The sequence below is a fragment of the Pristis pectinata genome, chromosome 22 (assembly GCF_009764475.1).
Source record: "Pristis pectinata isolate sPriPec2 chromosome 22, sPriPec2.1.pri, whole genome shotgun sequence".
In the NCBI taxonomy this organism is placed as follows: Eukaryota; Metazoa; Chordata; class Chondrichthyes; order Rhinopristiformes; family Pristidae; genus Pristis; species Pristis pectinata.
Window position 1 is genome coordinate 6,639,543 of NC_067426.1, and position 25,283 is coordinate 6,664,825.

Below are 25,283 nucleotides of genomic sequence, written 5' to 3' on the forward strand. Positions count from 1 at the left end.
ACCTCAAGGAATACAGGATATATAACCAGAATGAGATGCCACACAAGTCTACAGTAATGGTGTAAACTTTACAATACCCTGGTCAAGCTAGTTGGAGACTTTCTTCCATGGCAGAACCCAGAAAGATACACAAGACTGCAATACCCAGATATAGCCTACAAGCAGTATTTGGAATAATTCATTTTTGCAGCCCAAAAAACCTGCAGCCTAAACTACAGTTGGACACAAAGGAGGAATCAGAATACTGGTATCACAGTCATAACATTTAAGATAATTTGGCCCATTTACAACATGAACCACGAAAAAGACCTGTGCCTAAATTTGCTGCTTTCACAAGCTCAGGACATCCTCACACGCTCTACGGGTAATCAAGCACCTTTTGAAGCATAATCAAGATTGCAACGTACAAACTGCAGCAGATTATCTGCACACAGCAAGTCCTCACAAACAGCAATGCTATTCTGACCAAATAATCACTGAAAGCAAATTGTGGGATTAATGCTGACCACGAAAGCATGGAAGGCTCCCCTGTTCTTTCAAATCATGCCATGGGGCATCTTACATCCAAGTACACAGACAGGGCCTCTATATTTAAAGTCTCATCCAAAAAACAGACGGTAAAATAAGGAGGCAAAAGAAACCACCCACAGACTCCAAAACAATGGTTAGCCGAGGTCCCCTGATGCTTCACCATCACACTGCTGTAAAGTCAGCACAACACCAATCCTGACTATGTTGATTTGCAAATAAACAGGAGCTAGATGAGAGGGGGATTTACTCTAAGAGAAATCTAAGCACTTGGACTCTGATCACCAAAAGCTGCTCAGCAGGAAGCATTGCAGGATCAATAGATTGTGTTTGGCTACCATAATTCTCTCAGGTAACCAAGTAATACAAACCACGTTAAAGCAACTGTTCAGTAATTATATCAAACAAAGATTACCCAGCAGCAATTGTCATTTAACCACCAGCACTGAAAGCCGCTCACCAACAATAATTGTCAGGGAATTTGATAAAACAATTATCATAGAAATTAGCTTTGCCGATTATTTTTAATTATTTAATGCTTTGCTGTAAACAGTGATTTTAGGAAATCAATTCAGCATCGGTCTCGTCAAGGACCGATCTGAAAATTGTTTTGCATCGTCTAGCGCAGCCTAGTGTTGGATCTGGAGTTGTATTTGCAATGTGATTACACTTTCCGATGTGGGCTTCAAGGGTGGGCGAAACAAAAATCCGTGGCCTTCGCCTTTCAACAAGAATGCATTGTTTTTAAAAAGGGGGCAATAGCTGAAAACGAAAAACCGACATTTTCAGACGAATTTCGCAACAATGACCGTAAACAACATGACTTGGTGCAAGAGCAGGAAAAAGGAGGCTCGACTTCCTCTGGAAAGATTCCCGACTGCGCACGAAAAACAAAAAAAAGTTTTCAGCAAACTTCGCAAAACATTTCAAACCGTCTGGAAAACAAAATAACTGCCCCTCCAACCCTCCTGGAAGCACCAGAACCCCGACAGCCTGCAGTTCACTAGTTAACCCCAAGACATCTGGGTTTGTAATCTTGGGAGACAGAAGAGAAAAAAAGTTTTAATGACGCCTCTTGCAAAACGTAGGCATCAACCGAGGCCTGCTAGTTCACATTGTGGGCTGGAGAGAAACATGACAAATACAGAACCCAACTACTACAGGGAAATATTCTTAGCAGCTCTAACTTTTCTACAAGTTATTTTCTTTAATTTAAATTCAGTAATATCTGTGGTATGTGAAAGTTTGATTGATTAATAATTTCCCCACCAAGCCGGTGTTGTATGCCAGTCCCTGCCCGCCCGCCCACCCACCCTATTGGTGGGGGGTGGGGGCGGGAAGAGAGCGGGCGACGCCGACAAGACTCGGTCGGGTTGATTTTTGTTTGTGAAAATTGACCCCATGTCAACTCTTGAAGTTTTTAAAAATCAGTACGATTCCCTCTCAGGGTGGCGGAGAGAGATCTTTTCCCTCTGCCCCGGGAATGCACCTCACCACCACCCCTCCTCCTCCAGGGGATCGTCTCCCCATCCTCATGCCAGCCCCAACTGTTTCCCTCTTGTCCCATCCATTCTCCCCTTTACCTCCACATTCTTTCACCCTCCATTTCCTCTCCCACTTCACCCTTCCACCTCCCCGCCCTCAGCTCTTTCTCCCCACTTCCCTCACCCCCTCAACTCTTTACCAACTCCCCTCCTTCTCCCCGACTTCCCCAGTCCCCTTTTTCCTCCTCTTATCCTGCCTCACTTCCCCCAACTCTGCTCTTCCTCCACTTCCCCCTCTTTTCTCCATCCCCACTCACCCTCTCCTCCTACTTCCTCCCCTCCCTCAACCCCATCCTCCTCCCACTTCCCTCAGTTGTCCTCTTCCTTCTCCCCTCACCCCGTTCTCTTCTCCATCCACTTCCCCAACCCCTTCACTGCCCTCCCTCCCCTCCTGTTCCCCTCCACCTTCCTCAACGCTATTTCCTTCTCCCCTCAACCCTCCTCTCCTCACTTCCCTCGACCCTATTCCTCCCCCAACCTCCCCTTCCTGTTTCCCCCTCATGTTGCTGAACCCTCCCCCCACAACCTTCCTCCCTCCCACACCCCTCGACCCCCCTCCCTCCCCCCAACGTCCCTCAACCTTCTTCCCTTCCCCCTTCACCCCTCCCCCACGCCCCTCAACCTTCCTCCCTCAGCCCCCCCTCCCTCAAACCCCCCTCCCTCAAACCCCCCCGTCTCGTCCCTCAAACCCCCCTCCCTCCGTCCCTCAAACCCCACTCCCTCCCTCCCTCAAACCCCCCTCCCTCCCTCCCTCAAACCCCACTCCCTCCCTCCCTCAAACCCCACTCCCTCCCTCCCTCAAACCCCACTCCCTCCCTCCCTCAAACCCCACCGAATCCCCTCTCCCACTCCCCTCCCTCCCTCCACCGACCTTCATCCAGCAGCCGCTCCAGGTGGGTGAAGATGCCGCAGAAGTTGGGCAGACTCGACATCAGCTTCTTGTCGTTCATCAGCTGCATCAAGTAGTCGGGACTGGGTCTCGGCTTCTCCTTGGCTTCCATTTCCCCGACCATCGCCGCCCGGCACTGAGCGAGTGTGTGCGAGGACACGCCGACCGCGCCGCCCGCCACACCACCGCCGCCGCCCGCCACACACGGAGAGTGAGTGAGTGAGAGAGAGCGAGAGAGGCCGCCTGCACCGAGCGCCCGGCCGCTCCGAGGTCTTTGTGCCGAGCCCCAGCCGCCGCCGTGTGTAAAAACCCCTCCCCCGGCGCCGCCGCCACACGCCCGCCGCGCTTAACTACCCCGACCAACCTACCCCGCCACACGCCGACCGCTAACTGACGGGCCGCCCCCTCCAATCGCTGCCCCGCGGTGCCGCCGGCCCGTCTCCAGCGGCCCAATCCGCTCGGCCAAAGTGGGCGGGATCTGGCCGGGGCAACATACAAGTTGGGTTGCGCGGCGAGCGCAGGCCCCGCCCACTCCGCGGGTGGCGCATGCGCGGGTGGAAGCAGAGAGGGATTATTCCCTATGGGTTGCTTTGTTTTCGTGGTGCTGCCCTCTTTTTCTCCTCTCACAATATGAAACTGTTCACATGCATGTATAACTGACAAACATTTGTTTTGTGCATGTATCTTTTCTGCAGAAACATTTGAGAGACGTACTCTACTGCCTGAATGCTTACAGCTGCCGAGCAAGATAGTATTTATCTTCTAAACCAGGGACAACGAAGCGACTGTGCTGGAATTTTGACAAAATTGATTGGTGTTTTATGCAATGCATGCTATAGCATGTCATCTCAGTTCCTCGCCAGTAGTGTATGCATTGTATTATGAATTCTAGTGTGGAGCCAACTCCGTCACAAATTTTGACTGGTACTAGCTGATTTTGCCCTCTTTAAGCTTCTACCATTCCAAAGAACAAAATTAAACTTTTCTGCATCTTTCTTTTGTATAACACGTAGGATCTGATGTAGAAAACTTAAAATTCCTGCGTCTCCAAATTCAATGTTCTGCAGACAAAAGTGCCAAAGCAAAGCTTTCTGGTTGACTTTTATAAAAAGTCCTTAAGTTATTCAAGTCAAGGTTTCTCGTTGTAACATTGGACTTGAATTTGCCCATCCAGGAGCATTTTGACAGTTTATCTTGGTATTGGTTATTATTGTCACTTGTACTGAGGTACAGTGGAAAAACTTGTCTTGCATACTGTTCATACAGGTCAATTCATCACACAGTGCAGTTACATTGAGTTAGTACAGAGTGCATTGAGGTAGTACAGGTAAAAACAATAACAGTACAAAGTGTCACAGCTACAGAGAAAGTGCAGTGCAGGTCGACAATAAGGTGCAAGGTAGATCGTGAGGTCAGAGTTCTTTAACTGGATTAAGGCTATTATGCAAGCCAGTAGACTATACTAAGGCAAGGATCCTCTTACATGTGGCAATAGGTTGAATGCCAGCCTTATAGGCCAAAAAAGTGTTTCAGGAAGAATTTAGTGGAGTTTTGCTGGTTCTCTATTGAAGAAATACAGAATACAGTACTAAATGGTCCATAGTTTGGTTTCCACTGTGACTTAAGTTAACCATGCAGCTTCATAACACCAAAGGCCCATGTTTGATTCTGACCTCGGGTGCTATCTATGCAGAATTTGCTCTTTCTCCCTGTGACCAAGTGGTTTCCGCTGGGTGCCCTGGTTTCCTCCCACATCCCAAGCACGTGTTGGTAGGTTCATTGACAGCTGTAGATTATCCCTGAGTGTAAGTAAGTGACAAAAGAATCAAAGGGAAGTTGATGGGCATGTGAGAAAAAAATGCAGGTCGTAGGAAAATAAGGAGCGAGGGAATGGGGCTGCTGTGTTGGGAGCTGGCATGGAGCCAATGGCCAAATGGCCTCCTTTCTATATGAGTCAGTAACATTGTGGCTTGTCTTTAATTTTCCATTTGCAGAGGAGATGTGTGGATTAACCAGTTGATGTGACTGATGACACATTCGTGTCTTTGAACAATGCCAAAACCAGGAGGTGCAATGTTTAGCTCTTGAGTCAGGGTGTTTATTTGGGACAACTGCATCGTTCCATTCAGTTTGCCAGCATTCTTCCAGATTTGGGAGGGCTTCTGGGATGGAGGTAGCCTGTTCACAGAATGGGGATCAGGATTTGAAGTCAAAAAGCCTCACAAAATCAAAACATGAGATAATGAAATAGCTAAGTATTTATTAAGATTCAAATTAATTTGTACAATGCTTATATGTGTACTGTGCATTCTACAAATACATTGTACATGAGCAGAGGTAAAAGGCTACTTACTTGAACCCATTTGCCTTAGTTAAAAAAAGTGATAATAAAATGATGTGATCCCTTAAAATGTTATCAAATTTGAATGTGCTCTTGAAACATTAGAGCCTTGATAACTGGAATTCAGGTTACCCAACAGAGAAAATGTAGTTCCTACTCTTTGAATAACGCTCTCCTTCACATATCATTGATATTCACTGAAACCAGTAGAACAGAAGACATTTTTTGGACGTGTGATTCATTACGTGATTTTTCTTTGCTGCACCCTGTATGCAGTGCTCCCATGCCATCTGTTCCTTAGTTATTTTCTTCACTTGAAAGCTTGATAGCAGCATTTGTTGACAAAAGCAAAAAGAGTGATGCTTAGATTTTTCTATCCTGAAAAGAGGCATGTGTATTTTATTTTTATATGGAGAAGCCAAGGTGTATATTCAAGTTTATAGTGCAGTACATCATCAAGTTTGAAAAGATGAAAAATAAGCTGAAAAGTAAAGACCGGGCTGAATTTTGAGTTTTAAAAGCTCGTGTATCTCACAAGCTGCAACTTAACTCTTTTTAGGTTTAACATGCAGCTTCCCAGCCTCTGTTCTGAATGGTATCAGTCTCATACTTCAAAGTGTACCACTGCCAAATCAGCAATTAATGCCTGTAGCGACCAAGGCCATAAACCACTGAGAGTTGCCTGGGTTATGAATTAGTCGGTCTCAGCTATGAGTCTGAAAAGTCCATAGATTTTACCTTTATACTGATGACATTAATTCAGAAAGTCCAATGAAAATTCAAGGAATAAGTCTTGTATAGAGGAAAGTCTCCATGTGTCTTTAAGACTGGCAGACTACCAGATCACAGGACTTGTTGGAAAGAATCCCCTTAAATTAGGAACTCCACCAGAGGCCAAAGCAGCTCTAATGAACTGTATAATCTTATTTGCAGTTAGGTCCTAATATTGTTATGGCTGATCCCCAATTCGGTAATCCTGGCAAGGAAGAGAGTTCAGATATAACCTCGGGGAGCACGTTCTATATAAGTCTATATAACTCAGTGGAGAAGCCTTGGTGGTTATGATAATGCACTGGCACATTGTAAATGTTACCAAAGTGCATTTGGTGAAAAATAAGTTACATCAAGCAGTGATAATAGAACAGTTGGAGTGATGTCTAAAAGCAGAATCCAATGGTTCCGTAGAGTTTGAGGAAGGCAAAGAGGATGGAAGGGTTCACGGGAGGTATTTTGGAGTAAAGCCCAAGAATTTGAAGGATATGTAGATGAATGTGAAGAGGTAATAACAGTGGAATCCAAAGATGGAAGGGAATCCAAAGATGGAATATTATATTGAAGCAGACACAAGAGACTGCAGATGCTGGAATCTGGAGCAACAAACAATCTCCTGGAGGAACTCAGCGGGTCGAGCAGCATCTGTGGTGGGAAAGAAATTGTCGACATTTTGGGTCAAAACCCTGCATCAGGACTGAGAGGGGAGATGGCCGGCATAAAGAGGAGAAGGGGAGTGGCGAGAAAGGATTCTGAGGCGATTGGTGGACTGAGGAGGGGTGCAAGATGACAGGCAGGTTGTGTCAGGTAGGGGAGGGGAGCTGGGTGTGGAGTTGGGAATGACAGAGAGAGAGAGAGGGAAAAAACAGATGGAGCAAGGTGGGGGGAGGGGAGGGCAAAGATATGAGATGGCTGCTGGAGGGAGATAAAGCAGGAACACAAAGGGCTACCAGGGCTGAATTCGGATAAGGAGGGGTGAGAATGGGAACTACCAGGGGGAGGTGAATGACAGTCGGAACGAGATAGGGAGGGGGGAGGGAACCTGTGTGTGAATTAGGTGGATGGAGCCAGGAGGGGGAAGATGAGTGAAGGAGGGGCTATGGGAAAGGGGACAGAAATGGGAGGACTGGAGGAATGGGGGGGGGGGGGGGAAATGGGGGATTACCTAAAATTGGAAAACTCTAAATTCATGCCATTGGGTTGCAGTCTATCCAGGTGGAATATAAGGTGTTGCTCCTCCAGTCTGTGTTTGCAAAAGAGGGATAGAAAAGACACAAAAAGGCATTTGATGAGAAAGAAGATACTGAACTATACCTTTGAGAGTCGCAAAGGCTGAGTCATGGATACAGATAAATGATGCAGCTTGGAAGGTCAAGTGGATACTGATTTGGAAGGTGACAAAAGATGAATAAGAGCTTTAGTAGCTGTTAGAACACAGGTGAGTATCTAGTAGAAAATAGATGATCATAAAAATGATTGGGATCTGTATACCAACGAGAGTCAGAGGGAATCTGTTAGATACAGCCAGTCAAGAGTCAGAGACCACATGTAGTGGTGGAAACTCAACTCAACGGGTTTGGTCATGGTATTGAATAACATATCTGTGAAAGCTGATCGCATCCCAATGTCCCGAGACTGAGAAGGATTCAGGGCTGAAGAAGGCACAGGTGAGGTGATGGAGAGGGTAAAAGACCAAAAGCAACTGTCAACGACCTGTACTGTCACCGCAATGGAAATTGGAGAAATGAGAGGTATATTTGTATTTACAGAGCAATCCTCCCGACTTCAGGATGTCCCCAAACACTCCCAAAGTCAATTAAGTACTTTTGAAGGGAAATCACTGTTGTGACAGAGGATTCATAACAGCCGGTGTGTGCACAGCAAGATCCCACCAATGGCATTGTGATGAGATACAGACAATCCATTTTAGTGATGTCAATTGAGAAATAAATACTTGAAAGGTGATAACTCCCTTGCTTTTCATTTAAATAGTGCCTCAGGGTTTCCCTGTGTCACACCAAGTGAAGCCAAGCCCTCCGAAATTCCTGCCTTAAATTAAATCAGTGCAAATGAGAATGTATGAATGTGTAATTTAGTGGTTACTTTCACTTGACTGACTCTAGTTTTAGGTTATTTAATTTGGAAAATAATCCATGTTCTTCATGTGTCGATGGACTTGGCAATGGGCTTCAGTCTGCCTTTTGTTAGAGTGGGAGACTTAAGTAATCGGTTTATCCAAAATAATGTGGAGTCTTGAATCCTGAAATATAAATACAAAATGCTGGATATAAATATAAAATGCTCAGAAGATCAGGCAGCATCAGTAAAGACAGAAAAGAAATGAATATTTTAGTTGGATGACCTTTCATTAAAGCACCACACAAAACGCTGGAGGAACTCAGCAGGTCAGGCAGCGTCTATGGAGGGAAATGGACAGTTGATGTTTTGGGTCGAGAACCAGTCCAGATGAAGGGTCTCGACCCGAAATGTCAACTGTCCATTTCCCTCCGTAGATGCTGCCTGACCTGCTGAGTTCCTCCAGCGTTTTGTGTGGTACTCCAGATTCCAGCATCTGCAGTCCCGTGAGTCTCCATTTCATTAAAGCAGTGTGAGAAAAAGTTACCCATCCAATAGCTTCAGATCCATAGCAGGATATTATGGACCTAACTGATTCAGACACCCCTCACCAATCTCTATGGGAATATCAGGGTTAGCTTTGCTCGTCTGCAGTCTCTTGTGTCTCTTTAGCTTTGTTTGGTGCCACAGTAGACCTTTCTCCTAATTGCTAATTAGCACTCCTGGAAGGCAGGTTTGCACTCAATTAACCCAATGCTTCTAGCATGGGAGGACCCAGAAGGTGCCTCTCCAGTTAGAGATTAATTGGCAGCTTGTAGCTGCACTAAAACAATTACATGGTAGAAACGAATAGAAATAATTTCTAATGTCCCTTATGAACACCACCTCTTCCTTTGGTGCAATCTGTTGGGAGTTCATCCACTATGGCCGTGTCTCTCATTTAGTTCAAAAAGAAGCCTCTTTGATGAAGAAAGTATGGAGCATTAATTATGTAAGAATTGGCAGGATTGTACCGCAAAACCTTTGTGAGCAGTCCAAGCAACACAATTTCTCTTGAAGGCCACCAGAGTTTTAATCAGTAATGATGTTTCCCATATCGTGCTTTTGATTGTGACTATGTTTTGTTGACCTCTATGAATTATGCAGTGGAGACTGGAACTGTTACCAGGTCTCAGTCCAAGCCTCCCACAGTTTCACCATGCAGGTGTGAATCATGTTTAAGCATTGCAGCCAAAAATCAGGAAACAAGCAAACGTGGATAACCTTCCCAGTCTCTAACTAGGGTCTGAATCTGTACAGCAAGTCACTTATTGGATACAAATGGGCTCTGCACTATGGATGTTGGTAAATTGGTAAATTGGTTCTATTATTGTCAAATGTACCGAGGTACAGTGAAAAATTTGTCTTGCATATGGTCCATACAAATCAATTCATTACAACAATGCATTGAGATAGTACAAGGTAAACCAGTAACAGAGTGCAGAATAAAGTGTTACAGTACAGAGAAATTGCATTTCAGGTAGACAGTAAGGTGCAAGGTCACAATGAGGTAGATTGTATGGTCAAGGGTGCATCTTATCATACTAGGGAACCATCCAATACTCTTATAACAGCAGGATAGAAGCTGTCCTCGAGCCTGGTGGTACGTGCTTTCAGGCTTTTGTATCTTCTGTCTGATGGGAGGGAGAAGAAGAGAGAATGTCCAGGGTGGGTGGGGCCTTTGATTATGCTGGCTGCTTTACCGAGGCAGTGAGAATGTTGCCCATTAAAACATCACCTAACAATTGGATCAAACTTTAACAAGTCCTTCATTGCAACCGGCAGATTAATACTAATCATTAATCTGTTGTTCAGTAGCTGTATCCCTGGTGAGCCTCAATCTATGGACACTGTTATTCCAATAGTGCCATCGGCACCCAGCTGATCATTGTGTCTCTTGATTATTGCCTGCTCTGGAGAGTCCTTTGCCTTTGTGGCTGGACACCTTGTGTATTCTGGGCCTTATTTGAAAAATTTATAGCAGCCTTGTTCAGAGCAAAATTCACGAGGTTGGGTTTGATAATTAATTTATCCTATCTATATCAGCTCTGAAGCCACACACATACAGCCGATTTCAGCGATTAGAAACTACCTGTTAAGTTACAGAGTTTGATGATTTGCATGGGGGTTGTCAGGATTTGTCACTGGCATTGTGTGTACATCAGGAATTTTCCAGGATATAGGAAAACAAAATCAAAAAAAGCAAAAGCTGGGAATCTCAAATAAAACCAGAAAACTCTGGAAATGTTCAACAGGTCAAGGATCATCTGTGGAAAGATAATGATTTAATGTTTCAGGTTTAAAAAAGGATCTTTGCCTTGAAATATTAACTCTGTTTCTTTTTCCACAAATGCTTCCTGACCTGATGAGTGTTTCCAGCATTTTTATGACAGAAAAACAAAGCTTTGACTGCTCCCTGATAGGAAAGATCTCAAGGCTTTGTTTTTGTAGAAGACCAAGGGAGATATCTGTGGTGTCCTGGCCAATATTTATCTCTCAATCATCACCATTTGGGCCATAGATTGGGTGAATGCACTCTGTCTTTTTCCCAGGGTTGGGGAATCAAGAACTAGAGGGCATAAGTTTAAGGTGAGAGGGGAGAGATTTAATAGGAACTTGAGGGGCAACTTTTTTACACAAAGGGTGGTATCTTTGTGGAATGAACTGCCTGGGGAAGTGATTGAGGCACATACAACAATAGCTTTTAAAAGTTAGTTGGTCAGGTATATAGATTGGAAAGGTTTAGAAGGTTATGGGCCAAACGGACTAGCTTGGATGGGACATCTTGATCGGCATGGACCAGCTGGGCCGAAGGGCCTGTTTCTGTGCTGTGTAACTCTATGACTAAATGATTATCCAGTCATTAATCACATTGTTTGTGTGAGCTTGCTGTGGGCAAATTGGCTGCTGGGTACAGTGTAAAAGTAGAGAAAAGATAAGGTTTCTTTATTAGTCACATGTACATCAAAACACACAGTGAAATACATCTTTTGCGTAGAGTGCTCTGGGGGCAGCCCGCAAGTGTCGCCATGCTTCCAGCGAAAACATAGCATGCCCACAACTTCCTAACCCGTACACCTTTGGAATGTGGGAGGAAACCGGAGCACCCAGAAGAAACCCACGCAGACACGGGGAGAACGTATAAACTCGTTACAGACAGTGGTGGGAATTGAACCCGGGTAACTAGCGCCGTAATAGAAACACAAGAGACCGCAGATGCTCTAATCTGGAGCAAGACACAAGGCATTGCGTATGGAAGTTGGGACGTTACGTTGCAGTTGTGCAAAATGTTGGTGAGGCCGCGTTTGGAATATTGTGTTCCGTTTTGGTCACCCCACTAAAGGAATGATGCCATTAAGCTGGAAAGAGTGCAGAGGAGATTTATGAAGATGTTGCTGGGACGCAAGGGACTGAGTAGTGAGAAGATAAGATATCTTTATTAGTCACATGTACATCGAAACACACAGTGAAATGTATCTTTTTGCATAGAATGTTCTGGGGGCAGCCCACAAGTGTCGCCATGTTTCCAGCGCCAACATAGCATGCCCACAACTTCCTAACCCGTACGTCTTTGGAATGTGGGAGGAAACCGGAGCACCCAGAGGAAATCCATGCAGACACACGGGGAATGTAAAAACTCCTTCCAGACAGTGGCCAGAATTGAACCTGGCTTCCTGGCGCTGTAATAGTGTTACAGCAGGTTGGGACTTTATTCATTGGAGTGTAGGACAATGAGGGGTAACCTTATAGAGGTGTATAAAATCATGAGGGGCATGGACAGGGTGAATGTGCACAGACTTTTCCCCAGGGTTGGGAAATCACAGAACTAGAGGACATAGGTTTAGGGTCGGGGGGAGAGATTTAATAGGAACCCAAGGGGCAACTTTTTCATCCGGAGGGTGGTCCGTATATGGAATGAGCTGCCAGAGGAAGTGATTGAGGCAGGTACAGTAACTACATATAAAAGACACTTGGGCATTTAAATGAATAGCACAAGTTTAAAGGGATATGGGCTAAATGCAGGCAAATGGTACTAGCTTAGTTGGGAATCTTGGTCGGCATGGACCAGTTGGGCTGAAGGATCTGTTTCTGTGCTGTATGACTCTACGACTTTATGACAAAATGCTGAAGGAACTCAGCAGATCAGGCAACATCAATGGAGGGAAATGGACAGTAGACCCCCTTCCCACCACCAGTGATCTCCCCCTCTATCTTTCAATCCAGATGAAAGATCTCAATTTCCCTCCACAGATTCTGCCTGACCCACTGAGTTCCTCCAGCATCTTGTGTGTTGCTCCAGTGTAAAAGTAGTGGCTATGGGATTTCCTAAAGTAATGAAAGGTAGCAGTATTTCAACAACGAGCCATTGCTTTGAGGTGCATATCGCTAAACATCATCAGAACACTGGAATCTACACCCGCACCTGAAAAATCATCCTCATAGACTTTGCATAAAAAAGATGGAATAAGGAAAACTAACTCCTAAATGATTGTTTTTATTGAACAAACAATTCAGTGTTTCTGTAGGCAATATTATTGTTCTGTGTACATGGACAGGTTTTTCATAAATGCTCAGCTAATTTGTGTAGAGTATTATTTAATAAAATGGATGTTACTTATTGTCAAAGTACTCTAGTGGCTGGAGATGTTTCAAGAGGATATATCAAATCAAATTAACGTGAAAATTAGAAAAGCAATGCTAATTCAATTGTCATTTTCTAACTTGTTTTATCCATCAATAATGCTTTGTTTTTGTATTTCCTGTAAAAGATTCTATTTCAAATAACAATCTAATTTTCTGAAAAATATTTGGATGATTTTAAAGTACAACAGTATAAGTTTGCCCAGTAAAGATTTCAATTCTTCAATGCATGCTTTTTTCCATTTACTTAATTTAGTACGCAGGACTCGTATGTGGGGACCATGTACTTTATATTGATGAATGCATCTTCCCCTCCAAACCGTTCAAACACCTCCAGAGTTTCACTTATAAGGTCACCAATATTTTCTCGTTTCTGCTGACTGTAGTCAATACCATCTCCCGAGTTTACTGGTGAGAAGAGAAAAAGGACAATCAGTTCAGAGATCAAAAGAATATATTTTATTCAATTACATTTTTTTCTGTTCGGGGAATATTTAAGGCTTTTGAGACATCGAGAAGAATCAACTTGGATAATTGCTTATAGTGTGACATAGTTCAGAGTTCTGCCATGGATGTGGCCAAATTGTTTCCTTGAAAATGGCTCACTTACAATTCTGCACAAAAAGATCTTCTCACAAGACTTAATATTCTGAGGGGGCTTAACATGGTTGATACTGTGGGGATGTATCCACCGATGGGGGAAATCTAGAACCAGAGGCATAGAGTGGGGATAAAGATCTGCCCTTTTAAGATTGAGATGTGGAGAAATTTTTTCCTTCAGAAGACTGTGCATCTTTGGAATTCTCTACTTCGGAGATGCTGAGTCAGTAAATATATTCATAACTTAGATTTTTGGACTAATGAGACACCAAAGGTTATGGAGATCTGGTGGGAGAGTGTAGATCAATGGACGGAGGAATCATGCTGATAATGAATGGTAGGGCAGGTTCAAAAGACTGTATGAGCTAATGATGCTCCTACTGACATTCTTATCTTCCTTATGGAAGGAGTATACAAGATTCCATTGTGGAACAGATCTTCTGACTTCCTCATCATTGCATTGAGGGAAAATCCTGGGATTCCTCGATAACATTTAATTGAAAAGTCTTGAAAAATTATTAATTGCCTTTGTTTTTTTTCCACTCTTGGAGTTTTTGTTAAACCATTCACAGTTATGTCAATATACCAGGATATTGGTATACTCTTAGAGCTTGGACATATCTGTCCTAAAAGTGCAAATAACTCTGTTCCCCCCATTAAGGATGGATTTTGAGACTTGGTGAAACACCTGACCCAAAACGTCAACCGCCTGCTTTTTTCCACGGATGCTGCCTGGCCTGCTGAGTTCCTCCAGCATCATCATGTTTTTCATTGGCTTTCACTCCACACCTTTCCTTTCATAAAATGGAGAGCTTCATCACCAAGTGCTCCTGATTACTGGATAAACCTTTGCTTATATCACTGTAAGATCTATTGCAGTTGTGATTTGACATTGGACTCCTAATTTGAAGTCCCAGACCAACACTCCAGAAGATGCAAATTTGGATACCACTTTGACATAGAAACATAGAAAACCTACAGCACAATTCAGGCCCTTCGGCCCACAAAGCTGTGCTGAACATGTCCCTACCCTAGAAATTACTTGGCTTACCCATAGCCCATGCTCCATGTACCTATCCAAAAGTCTCTTAAAAGACCCTATCGTATCCGCTTCCACCACCGTTGCCAGAAGCCCATTCCACGCACTCACCACTCTCTGAGTAAAAAACTTACCCCTGACATCTCCTCTATACCTTCTCCCCAGCGCCTTAAACCTACGTCCTCTTGTGGCAACCATTTCAGCCCTGGGGAAAAGCCTCTGACTATCCACCCGATCAATGCCTCTCATCATCTTATATACCTCTGCCCTACCATTAATACTATATTCTGCCATCATATTTGACCTACCAAAATGAACCACTTCACACTTATCTAGGTTGAACTGCATCTGTTACTTCTCAGCCCAACTTTGCATCCTATCTATGTCCCACTGTAACCTCTGACATGTTGAGAATTTGAATACCATTTTAAGAAAAATTCAAAGCAGGTACCCGTGAAAGAGAAGGAGTGAGATTGTCATTAAAAACTTACTCACTTTAAGAAAAGAAACTTGCCAGGACAGAAGATCCACAACAACATAGTCAAACAAACCACTTGGTAGCATGATGAGTGGTTCAATAGGAAGGCCCCCTCCTTACTTCTCATGGTAACTGGGGTTGACCAGTTATTGCCGGTAATGACTGCAATAACTTAAAGAATTAATTTAACACAATTGAATGTATCGCTTCACTGCACCAAGATAGATGTCTCCCTACCCACCAGAATTTAGCAATTTACCAATCTGGCTTTTTCCCTTCACTGAACCTTTCAACTACTTTAAAACCTCACTGACTATTCCTCTTACTCTTTCTGCAGGGATAGTTAGGTTGGAAATTATTTTAACTCCATGCTTGTCCTAATGTGCTATTCTAGTCTTGGTGCATTCTAAATCTGGTTAGGAGCATCATGCCAGTTGTTGGGCTTGGAACAGGTGTAGTTGGAGTATTCCTAAATGGTGTACCATTGTCTGTCATAGCACAATGCTCCATGTCACTCTATTTTAAAATGTTGTTCATTATCCAGCATTCACAACATTGGACGGAGGAAGCAGAATACTAATTATTTATGCTTCAAGTCACAAAAGTTATGTACTATGTTTGTCAGAAATATTTTAATTGGTTTTCATCTAATGCCACTTGTGTCCAATCTTCCTGTTAATTACAGCTTCTGTGGATTTCTTCAGAGATATTTCTACCCTGTTAATTTTTATTACTCCCCCACTTTGGCATCATAAATCTGGCTGTCAGGTTGGACATAACAACAAGTGGAATTTAATGTAAGTGCTGCAGCTGTAAATTTAATTCCCTCAAACAAATTCATACTGTAACTACAGCAAAATCTATACTTCAAGTACAATAGGGACGTGGATTCAAAGCTTCAGAAATTAACTGCAATAAAACCACTATTAATTCACTTTAATGTAGCTGGGAAAAGGACAATAATGTATTCCAAATACAACATCGGCATCATGTTATGTCTTAATATTGACATGCCAATGCCAATTCTTACCTTGTTTGTTTCTGTAGACAAACATGCAACAATACCTAACACTATACTGCAGAACAAATGTTCCCAACTGCACCTTTTAAACACTGAGATACATTTAATTAAAGATGTGAAAACTGCAATTCTACTGAAACATAATAAGCTTCTGTAATGTACAGGCTGTTTTTGGAAACCTCATTCATTCATGAGAAGCAAAACCAATGTGTTATTTTTCATGTTCTCCAAGATCACAATAATTAATGGTGACCTAATCTACCTTATCATGAAAGAAGTAAATTACTTTACTAAAACCAATGATTTAAGATGGAAAAATGTTTGTTGTTTAACTTCTGATTTTATGTTATACACGTCTTCAACTTGGGTTTAATTCCAGGGGCACAAGCAGCAATTTATATTTAATCATGTTTGGAGGTGAGCATTGAACAGGTGCATATTTTGTACATGATGTCAGGTAACTGGAGGAAAACTGCTGCAGTTAGCAAATGATTGAAGGACTGAGGGACACAGGTTCAAAATGATGGGTAAAGGATACAGGGAGAAGGTGGAGGAAAATCATTTCTGTGAGAGAGTGGTCACAATCTGGAACTCTCAGCCCGTGAGGGAGACAGAGTCAATCAGGGAAATGAAAGGGCAATTTGATTTTCATTTGAGATAAAAATAATTTGCAGGTTTCTGGGGAAAGAGCAGGAAGTGGGACTGGGTTGTTCTACTAAGATCGAGCTTGGACATAAAGGACAAAATGGTCTTATTTTGCACCATAATGATCATAGCATTCTAGGATTCTACACATACACACAACATAAATGTTCCTCATGTGATCTGTGATCATTGGCAAGGGGCTCATGCACCTGTTTCCCACACCCCACCACCCTGGACCTCACACATGCCTCTCTGGTTGATCATACTAAATCTGACCACAGTCATTTAATTTGGCAGTGTACACAGCAATACAAGTAAGCTCATCTTATTTTAATCATTATACACAGGATACAAACATGATATTAAAAACCAGGAGCTGCATAAGAAACAGATGTTGGGTATTTGCCACAGAGGAAATATGGCTTCTCATCATTTACTGCAAGGTCCACTCTATTGGTTAATGACAATAAAACAAATTAACACAAATGCTGGAAATCTGAATAAACACAGAAAATGTTGGAAATCCTCTGTTCATTTATCTGCAAGTGTTGTGTGATACATTATAGACTACTTTTCTTTCCATATTCTTCACCTCCTCCCCTTTCTCTCCTGAAGACATTTCTGGAGTTTCAGGAATGTACCCAGAACCTTTACTCTACTTCCATGGCTGTTGAAGATTCGTGAGCTGTATACTACTATGGTGCGATTAATATTATAGCAAACTTCAGTGCTCCTCTCAGCCAGCACTAATGTCCTGCAAAACTTTGTCACTGAATAGATTTTTCACTTTCTAGCCAATGTTGCCAAAAATATTAACCCAGCTGAGAATCCTATGTTAAGGCTTATATAGCTTATTTATGTAAATACTGAATTGACTGGTGCCTCTATAATTTGGAAATGGCAAACAATTTAAAATATTTTAAGATGATAGATCTGCTTCATGAAACATCAGAAGAAACTGGATAGTTGGTTTATGAGTTAAATTTTCTCAGGGAGACAGAAATACGACTCACTATACCAGCTTATTTGAACAACATGGTTCAGGAATATCAGTAATACACTGCAATGCTGCCTTACCTGAGATAATGATGATAACCTGGTGTAAGGCAGTAGTGGTTAATGAACACATAATTAAGGAACCAGAATTTAGTAGAATTAGTGCCAGACTATTGCATCACTGGTATGACATGTTCACCTTGTCAAGCCAAAGCTACCTAGGCTGCAAAAAGTAAGTTACAGATTTCAATAAATCTTTTGAATTAAATAGATTAGATGAAAGCATTTTTTAAGTTTTGAGGCATTAATGACTTCATTCAATGCTTCATCAGCATGGATCTTGGTGGAGTAGAACCAACAACTCTGGTTGGTCTTACACCTGAAGGTTTGATCAGATGGTATCCGATCCTGTTCCAAGGAACATTCAATCATATCAGCCAATCTAGCTTTGACGTAGTCACAACATTGGCAAAGGGATAGCCAGCCATAAAGAAAATAAGACTGCTGATTGGCTGAAACCAAAGACATGAAGTACCTTGAACATACTGTTCCCACGGTTAGAGTAATGTGGTGGTTAAGTTACTGGACTGGTAGCCAGAATTTTGGACCATTGATCCATGGACCATCCCACCATGGCAGCTGGAGAATTTAAAGTTAAGTTGTTAAATAAATCTGGAATTGAAAAACAATAGCTAGTTTCAGTAATGATAAGTCTGAATTTACCAGATTGTGCTAAAAACTAAAGCCCTTCTCTGGTCTGGGTTATATGTGACTCCAGACCCACTAATGTTCCTTAACTGCTTTCTCAGTTTGGGTGGAATTAGGAAAGGGCAATAAATGGCAGTTTTGCCAGTTATGTCCATATCCACAAATAAACTGACTAAAAACTTGCAGCACTGCCAGATTGGTAGTTCAAAGTTCAGCCTACTAGGTCATGTACCACCTACCTATAAGTGTATTTCTTTTGGTGTCATCGGTACCTGGGACACCAATTGGTTATTCTGGTAGAGACCCTGGTAATCAGGAAAGGTGGTATCACTAAGCAAGAACAGGAAAGATTAAGTATGGTGTCAGTAAATTTTCCAGAGTCTTCCATTGCACAGGATTGTGAGAGGCTGCAGAGGGTTGTAGACTCAGCCAGCTCCATCACGGGCACAACCCTCCCCACCATCGAGGACATCTTCAAGGGGCTGTGCCTCTAGAAGGTGGCATCCATCACTAAGGACCCTCACCATCTGGGACATGCCCTCTTCTTGTTACTACCATCGGGGAGGAGGTACAGGAGCCTAAAGACCCACACTCAACGATTCGGAAACAGCTTCTTCCCCTCCACCATCAGATTGCTGAACAGTCCATGAACCCATGAACACTACCTCTTTGTTCTTTTTTTGCACTATTTATTTATTCATAGTAATTTCATGTCTTTGCACTGTACTGCTGTCGCAAAACAACAAATTTCACGTCATATAAGTCAGCAATAATAAATCTGATTCTGATTCACTAACTCTATGGCTAATTCCAGAGTAGCATATCATTATTAATAGCTGTTTTAAAAATCTCCTTTATCTAAACCTAATGTTTGAAGCAAACAGGATTTTGCCAGATTCATTCATTATAAATGCTAAAAGGAGAGTGAAAATTGGATAAACAATAGCTGGGTTCAAGTTAATTAATTTGTTCTGCCAAGTAATTTGGACAAATTAATGCTTCGAGGGGCAGTGTGTCTATATTGGTTCATCTGGAACTGTGCACAAATGAACAACACTTCCCATGTAAAGAAAGAGCCAGATACATCCATTTCTGATAACAGAGGAGCCCAAGAAAGTACTTCCCACAAAGAAATGTCAGAGGCAATGCAGAATTGTAAAATTTGCAAAGTGAATTCAGCCCGAAAATAAAATTTTGTGAAATAGAAATATTTGGGAGTGAATCATGATGAAAACAACCCCTGGGAACAGTAGCGGCCTGTTTGGAGGCTGATAATGGAGATTTGTCACTGCACAGATCGCCTTTGTCTGCACAGTGTGAGTTCTTGTGTGAGCTCATGCAGGAATGAGGTTGCTGTAGCCTACTGATGGAGCAGAACTCAGGAAACAGCAATCCAGAAAGGCTTGCAAACAACACGCCCTGGAGGATGGGGGAGGGGAAGGGAGAGGGAGGAGGAGACAGGAAAGATCATGACTCCTTTCTAAACAAAGTCTTTACAGTGAGCACTGTGTGGAATTCAAGTGCTGTGTACGAATTCAGTCACGGTCTGAGATTAATTATTACCCACCCACCCAGAAATTTCAGGAGTTTCTCTTGGTAGTGAAATGTGCACAGTGTGCCTATCCAAGGCAGAAAAAACAATGTGCTGTTACAGTTTCACACTGAGGGTGTAATACTTGTGTACATGAAAATATTTTAACAAAAATGTAACCAAATTAAAGTTATTTCTCCCCCTCCCACTACCCGACCAAATTAATGAAAGTTAAGTATCCGTGGAAAACTCCAAAGGATTTTATGTTTACAGAGCAGCTTTGACATGTGACTTCTGCAGCTGGCTGATGCCCAATGTGAACACTTCACTACCCTGGAAATGCAGAAGACAGACTTATTTCCTTGCAACTAGTTTCCTTATTCAAGTGGAACACTGTGAAACCCACATTTCTGTGAATCTGCTGTGATTCCCTCAGCATTGGGCCATTTATACTGTGACAGATTGTCTCTCATTTGCTTCATTTTGACTGCCTTGCTGGAATATAAAAATACCTTTAATGAGTACTTTTGGTTTCCAGGTGCTAAGATTCGCAGTAATCTGGTAGTCACAAGCTACTGACAGGCAATTCCTATGTTACATTAATAACTACAACATGGTTATGAGAAATCTGTGGATGGAATATTGCACTATGGGATAAGTTGGGAGAACCAAAAAGCGGAATGATCTCATTTTTGATGATGCTTTCAACAAATACTAATTAAAATGGAATTTTTGTCCCTGCAAAAGCTTCTATTAATTATTATAGTAGCTATTAACCAATGATGCCATTTTGATGGAGGTAAGATTCGTTTTGTTGTCCATCTTTGTGGAACTGTCCCTATCTGGTTCCAATTTAAGCCTCATTAAATTGGCTTCTCATTCCTGAATTGTTATCCCGGGAGTCTCCTGATCATCCCCATTAACATGCTGCCTTTTGGTAACATCATTCAAAATCAGTGTCAGTTTTGTGCCAGTAAGGCCAACTTATGTCTCATTCCCACCTGTTCTGACTCATCCACCATCTCTGGGCTGTCAGACGACATGCCCTGCAGCCAGTCTCCGTTTAAACACTGGGAAGGTCACAGGACGCATCCATCGTCAGGGACCCCCACCATCCAGGCCATACCCTCTTCTCAATGCTGCCATCAGGCAGGAGGTACAGGAGCCTGAAGACCCACACCTCAAGGTTCAACAACAGCTTCTTCCCCACTGCCATCAGGTTCTTGAACCCACCTGAAAAACCCTGACACTACCTCGGACTATATTTCTTTTCCTCTCTCTCAACTTGCACTAGTGTCATCATGTTTATTTTATCGTGTAAATTATGCATAATTTATGTTAATTTAAGTTTATATTAACTTATGTTTGTAATGTACTGTTCTGCTGCTACAAAAAGCTAATTCTCATGGCACTTATACCCTGTGTACCTACACCTATGACAATAAATTTGCACGTGGACTTAAGCCATTGTCTTTTGCCATAGACATTCTGTTGTAGCCCCCACCACCCTCCCTCCCTCCCTCACTCGATTCCAATTCACCCCAGATGTTGTTTCAGGTTGAAACAGACTGCCCGAATCTTCACGCCTACTACCTTATTGCCTTCGTCGCTCACCTCTGCCTCTCCGCAGGCATCTACTGCTGGGATTCACCCACATCCATGCCTCTGCATCACCTCCCTGGTTGTCCTTCCATTCTGCATGCTGTGTTTGTTGGACTTCATCCTAAAATATTGCATTTATATTGTATACTTCAACAAATAAATGTCACAGAAAACCGTTCAATAGCTTTGATGTGTCTTGTTTTAGCTCTGTGTCAGTTGGCCATACTTCCATTCCGAGTCAGAAGTTTGAGCTTCAAGCCCCAGCCACCCTCCCCTCCATGGACTCTGTCTACACTTCTTGCTGCCTCGGTAAAGCAGTCAACATAATCAAAGACCCCACCCACCGTAGATGTTCTCTCTTCTCCCCCCTCCCATCGGGCAGAAGATACAAAAGCGTGAAAGCACGTACCACCAGGCTCAAGGACAGCTTCTATCCCGCTGTTATAAGATTACTAACGGTTCCCTAGTATGTTAAGATGGACGCTTGACTTCACAATTTACCTCGTCATGGCCTTGCACCTTATTGTCTACCTGCACTGCAATTTCTCTGTAGCTGTTATACTTTATTCTGCATTCTGTTATTGTTTTACCCTGTACTACCTCAATGCACTGTTGTTATGAATTGATCTGTATGAACGATATGGAAGACAAGTTTTTCACTGTACCTTGGCACACGTGACAATAATAAACCAATTCCAATTTCAACCCAGGCTTGCCATTGAAACAGGATATCAGATTAGTACGGACAGAAGATTGTTCTAAAAATTAGGCTCTAGGATACTGCGAACTGAAGAGAACAGCAAGCCTCTCATTTCTAATTTTCTCACATTCCCAGCTGTGGTGAATGATGTTCTACGATTGACTGGCAAGTGATATAGTATCAAGATCAATAAGTTCAGGCCACATACTGCAATCCCCTTGTTAGAATTTAATGAAACACTGGTTATGTTATCTTAAACTGGAAACTATTTTTAAGACAAACAAGCAAAATCATACTAAATTGTTGAAGATCTCAGATAGGTGTATAGTCATTAGTGATCTCCTGTTATCCTGGCCGATACTTATCTCTAAAACAGGTTATCTGTTCATTTATTGCACTTTTTTTTTAGACTTTGGTATACGAAAATAGGCTTCTTCATTTTCAAGTGTAACAAAATACAACAGTACTCTAGCAGCTATGACATGTTAAGGCCATGAAAGGAAATATATAAATACAAATTCTTTATTGTATGAAAAATGCTACACTTTCCTAATTTGTTCTTTAATCCCATGTGTACAAATTCTTCTGTCAACAATTACTTAAAGTTCATTAATTTCTCAAAATGCAACATTACTTTTTGGGTCTTTTTCTCTTGAGAAAAGAAAGCTGACAGGTAATCTTATAGAGGTATTTAAAATTATGAAAGAATGGATACAGAGAGAATGTTTTCATCAACGGGAAAGAGTGTAACTGCAGGCCAACAAGAAATCCGATAGGGAATTCAGGAGAAATTTCTTTACATGGAGATTGGTGAGAATGTGGAACTTCTCTATGGGGAGTGGTTGAGGTAAACGGTATTGATCTGGACAAGCTTATGATGGAGAACATAACAACATGAAAAAGGGACAAGAGTAGGCCATTCAGCCCTTCAAGCCTGCCTCACCATTCAGTATGATTGTGGGTGATCTACTCTAGGCCTCGTCTCCTCTTCTGTGCCAGTTCCCCATAGCCTTAGAGAGAGGAACAGAGGGTCACATTGATAGATTTAGCTGAGAAAAGATGAGAGGATCTCCAGTAGAGCGTAACTGGACTGGTTGGGTCAAATGGCCTGTTTCTGTGCTTTATATTCTGTGTAATCCATTGTAGGTACATAAAATGGATGAACATATTCAACAGCTCTGAGTTATATTCTCATTCTACTCTCTGCAATCAAATGGACTGAGGAATTCTTCTGAAGGAACAATTTTATTACATTCTGTGGTCATTTATAAGTTATAGCTTTCACAATCCAACATTTGGGAAAGTAAAATCCAGTCACTAAAGCCATACAAGATGTCTCAAAGATAAAGCGAATTTCAAAAACCATTATTCTCAAAATTTGTGAGGCGTGATAGAGATATTTACCAAGTATAATCACCAAAATATATTGGAATGGACAATATAACTGAAACTCCACTAGATTTTCTCAAAGCCTTTTCTTGCAAATTGGTTCCCATCTCTAATGTTGTCCTCTGCTTTATTTCAGAACAGAGAGTATGAATCTAATTTAAGTTAATAATTGTTCAATTTGTCAGGATTACAGTCAAAAAAATAAATATTTTGTTCCTCCATATTAATCTTTAAAGGTATTCACCAGAGAAAATTACAGAAAGTAGGTCCTGAGAGATCTACTGAGAAACATCATTATTTTGAAGTATAGTTCTTATTTAAGGTGTATTCATTTAACCACAGTAAATTGGCACTTAGATAAGATCTGTGGTTATAAGCTTTTCACCCCCTGTTGTCAATTGTAGAATATTGTAGCTGGTTGTGATGTTAATATAACCTGATTTCCCACTCTTAATGCAGATAATGTCATCTAAGATTCAGTGAAAGCTTAACATTAATTTCCCATCCTTTTAATGCTAATATATTACACCCAAGGAATAAAATGGGAGACAGAGGCTCCACGAAGTTGGTATATTGGTTTATTATTGTCACATGTACTGAGGTACAGGGAAAAGATTTGTTTTGCATGCCATCCATACAGATCATTTCATTACAACAGTTAATACAAGGGAAAACAATAACAGAATGCAGAATAAGATGTTACAGTTACAGAGAAAGTGCAGTGCAGGCAGACAGAAAGGTGCAAGATGATAGTGAGGTAGATTGTGAGGTCAAGAGTCCATCTTATCGTACTAGGCGACTGTTCATTAGTCTTATAGCAGTATAGAAGCTCTCTGTGAGCCTGGTGGTATGTGCTTTCAGGCAAACCTTGGTCCTTGAAGATGTAGAACACGCATTTTGCTTTAACAATGCTGCACATATCGTTCAAAATACTGAGGTGGATGACGAACCGATCCCATTGTTGTTGAGACGTACAGGTCAGTGGTGTAATGGCAGTGAGAAAGGCCAGAGCGAACACCTGGCCAGAAATGGGACAAGGAACAAAAGGTGGTCACAATCACAGGAAGGAAAATGAAGACTTTATTGAAACAATGACTAAGGAAAAGCCTGAACAAATCTGCTGTAGTTAGTATTACTGATCTCCATTACAGTGCAAAGACTAAAAGTTGATACATCTCTTGATTGAATATTTTGAATAACTGAAAAGAAACAATTTTACTAAATATGAGTAAAATCTGGAAAATCACACCTGAACAGAACTAAAAAATAAAACTCAAAATTGAAAGTCCAAGTTCCAATTTCCCAGGTCTGCACTTTTAACTTGCATAAGCTCTCCAGAGAGCATCTTCATTCACTGCTGCAACTCCTAGCTCCAGTAACGGAGCTTCTTCATTGCCACCACGTGACTTAAACTGTGATGTAACTGTGATGGGTAAAACAGGAAACAGAGCTTATTCAAGAATAGGCAAAAAAAAATGCTTGATTCAACTTCCTGTAAGAACTCTACCAGGTCTTTAACCCAGTACAGCTTGTAGTTGTGCAACAGTATTTATAATTGTGTAGTTATTCGTCTATTTTGGAGTAACCGGTCAGAGATTTATATTTAGGTTACTGCCTCAGATTTTGGCCACACCAGAGTTCATCAAGCTTTCTGTCCACGTCAGCTCATCAAGAATTTCTCCCATCAGGAGACATCTGATGATTGAAGAGTTTGGGGGCTTGAATTTCATTTGCTCTGCTCCAAA

At 42.0% G+C, this 25,283-nt stretch overlaps 2 protein-coding genes across 14 annotated transcripts in view; both read right to left on the reverse strand.

Annotated features, from left to right (window-relative positions):
- The window catches only part of qkia (QKI, KH domain containing, RNA binding a), an 85,533-nt gene extending 82,172 nt beyond the window's left edge, over positions 1–3,361 (reverse strand). For 5 of the 11 annotated variants that reach the window (XR_007957999.1, XM_052036405.1, XM_052036407.1 and 2 more), the window contains exon 1: positions 2,944–3,337. Coding sequence is in view for 10 of the 11 variants with exons in the window: in XM_052036405.1 (XP_051892365.1) it covers positions 2,944–3,085 (142 nt within the window). In the remaining variant the exon portion in view is untranslated. Of the gene's footprint in view, positions 1–2,943 lie in introns of all 11 variants that reach the window. The other 6 variants (XM_052036406.1, XM_052036403.1, XM_052036408.1 and 3 more) reach the window with 4 other exon arrangements.
- A 4,932-nt stretch (positions 3,362–8,293) lies between these two features.
- The window catches only part of pacrg (PARK2 co-regulated), a 247,086-nt gene continuing 230,096 nt past the window's right edge, over positions 8,294–25,283 (reverse strand). For 2 of the 3 annotated variants that reach the window (XM_052036417.1, XM_052036415.1), the window contains one exon: positions 11,590–13,237. In XM_052036417.1, the coding sequence (XP_051892377.1) occupies positions 13,077–13,237 (161 nt within the window). In that variant the 3' untranslated portion in view covers positions 11,590–13,076. Of the gene's footprint in view, positions 8,334–11,589; positions 13,238–25,283 lie in introns of those variants that run through there. The other variant, XM_052036416.1, reaches the window with a different exon arrangement.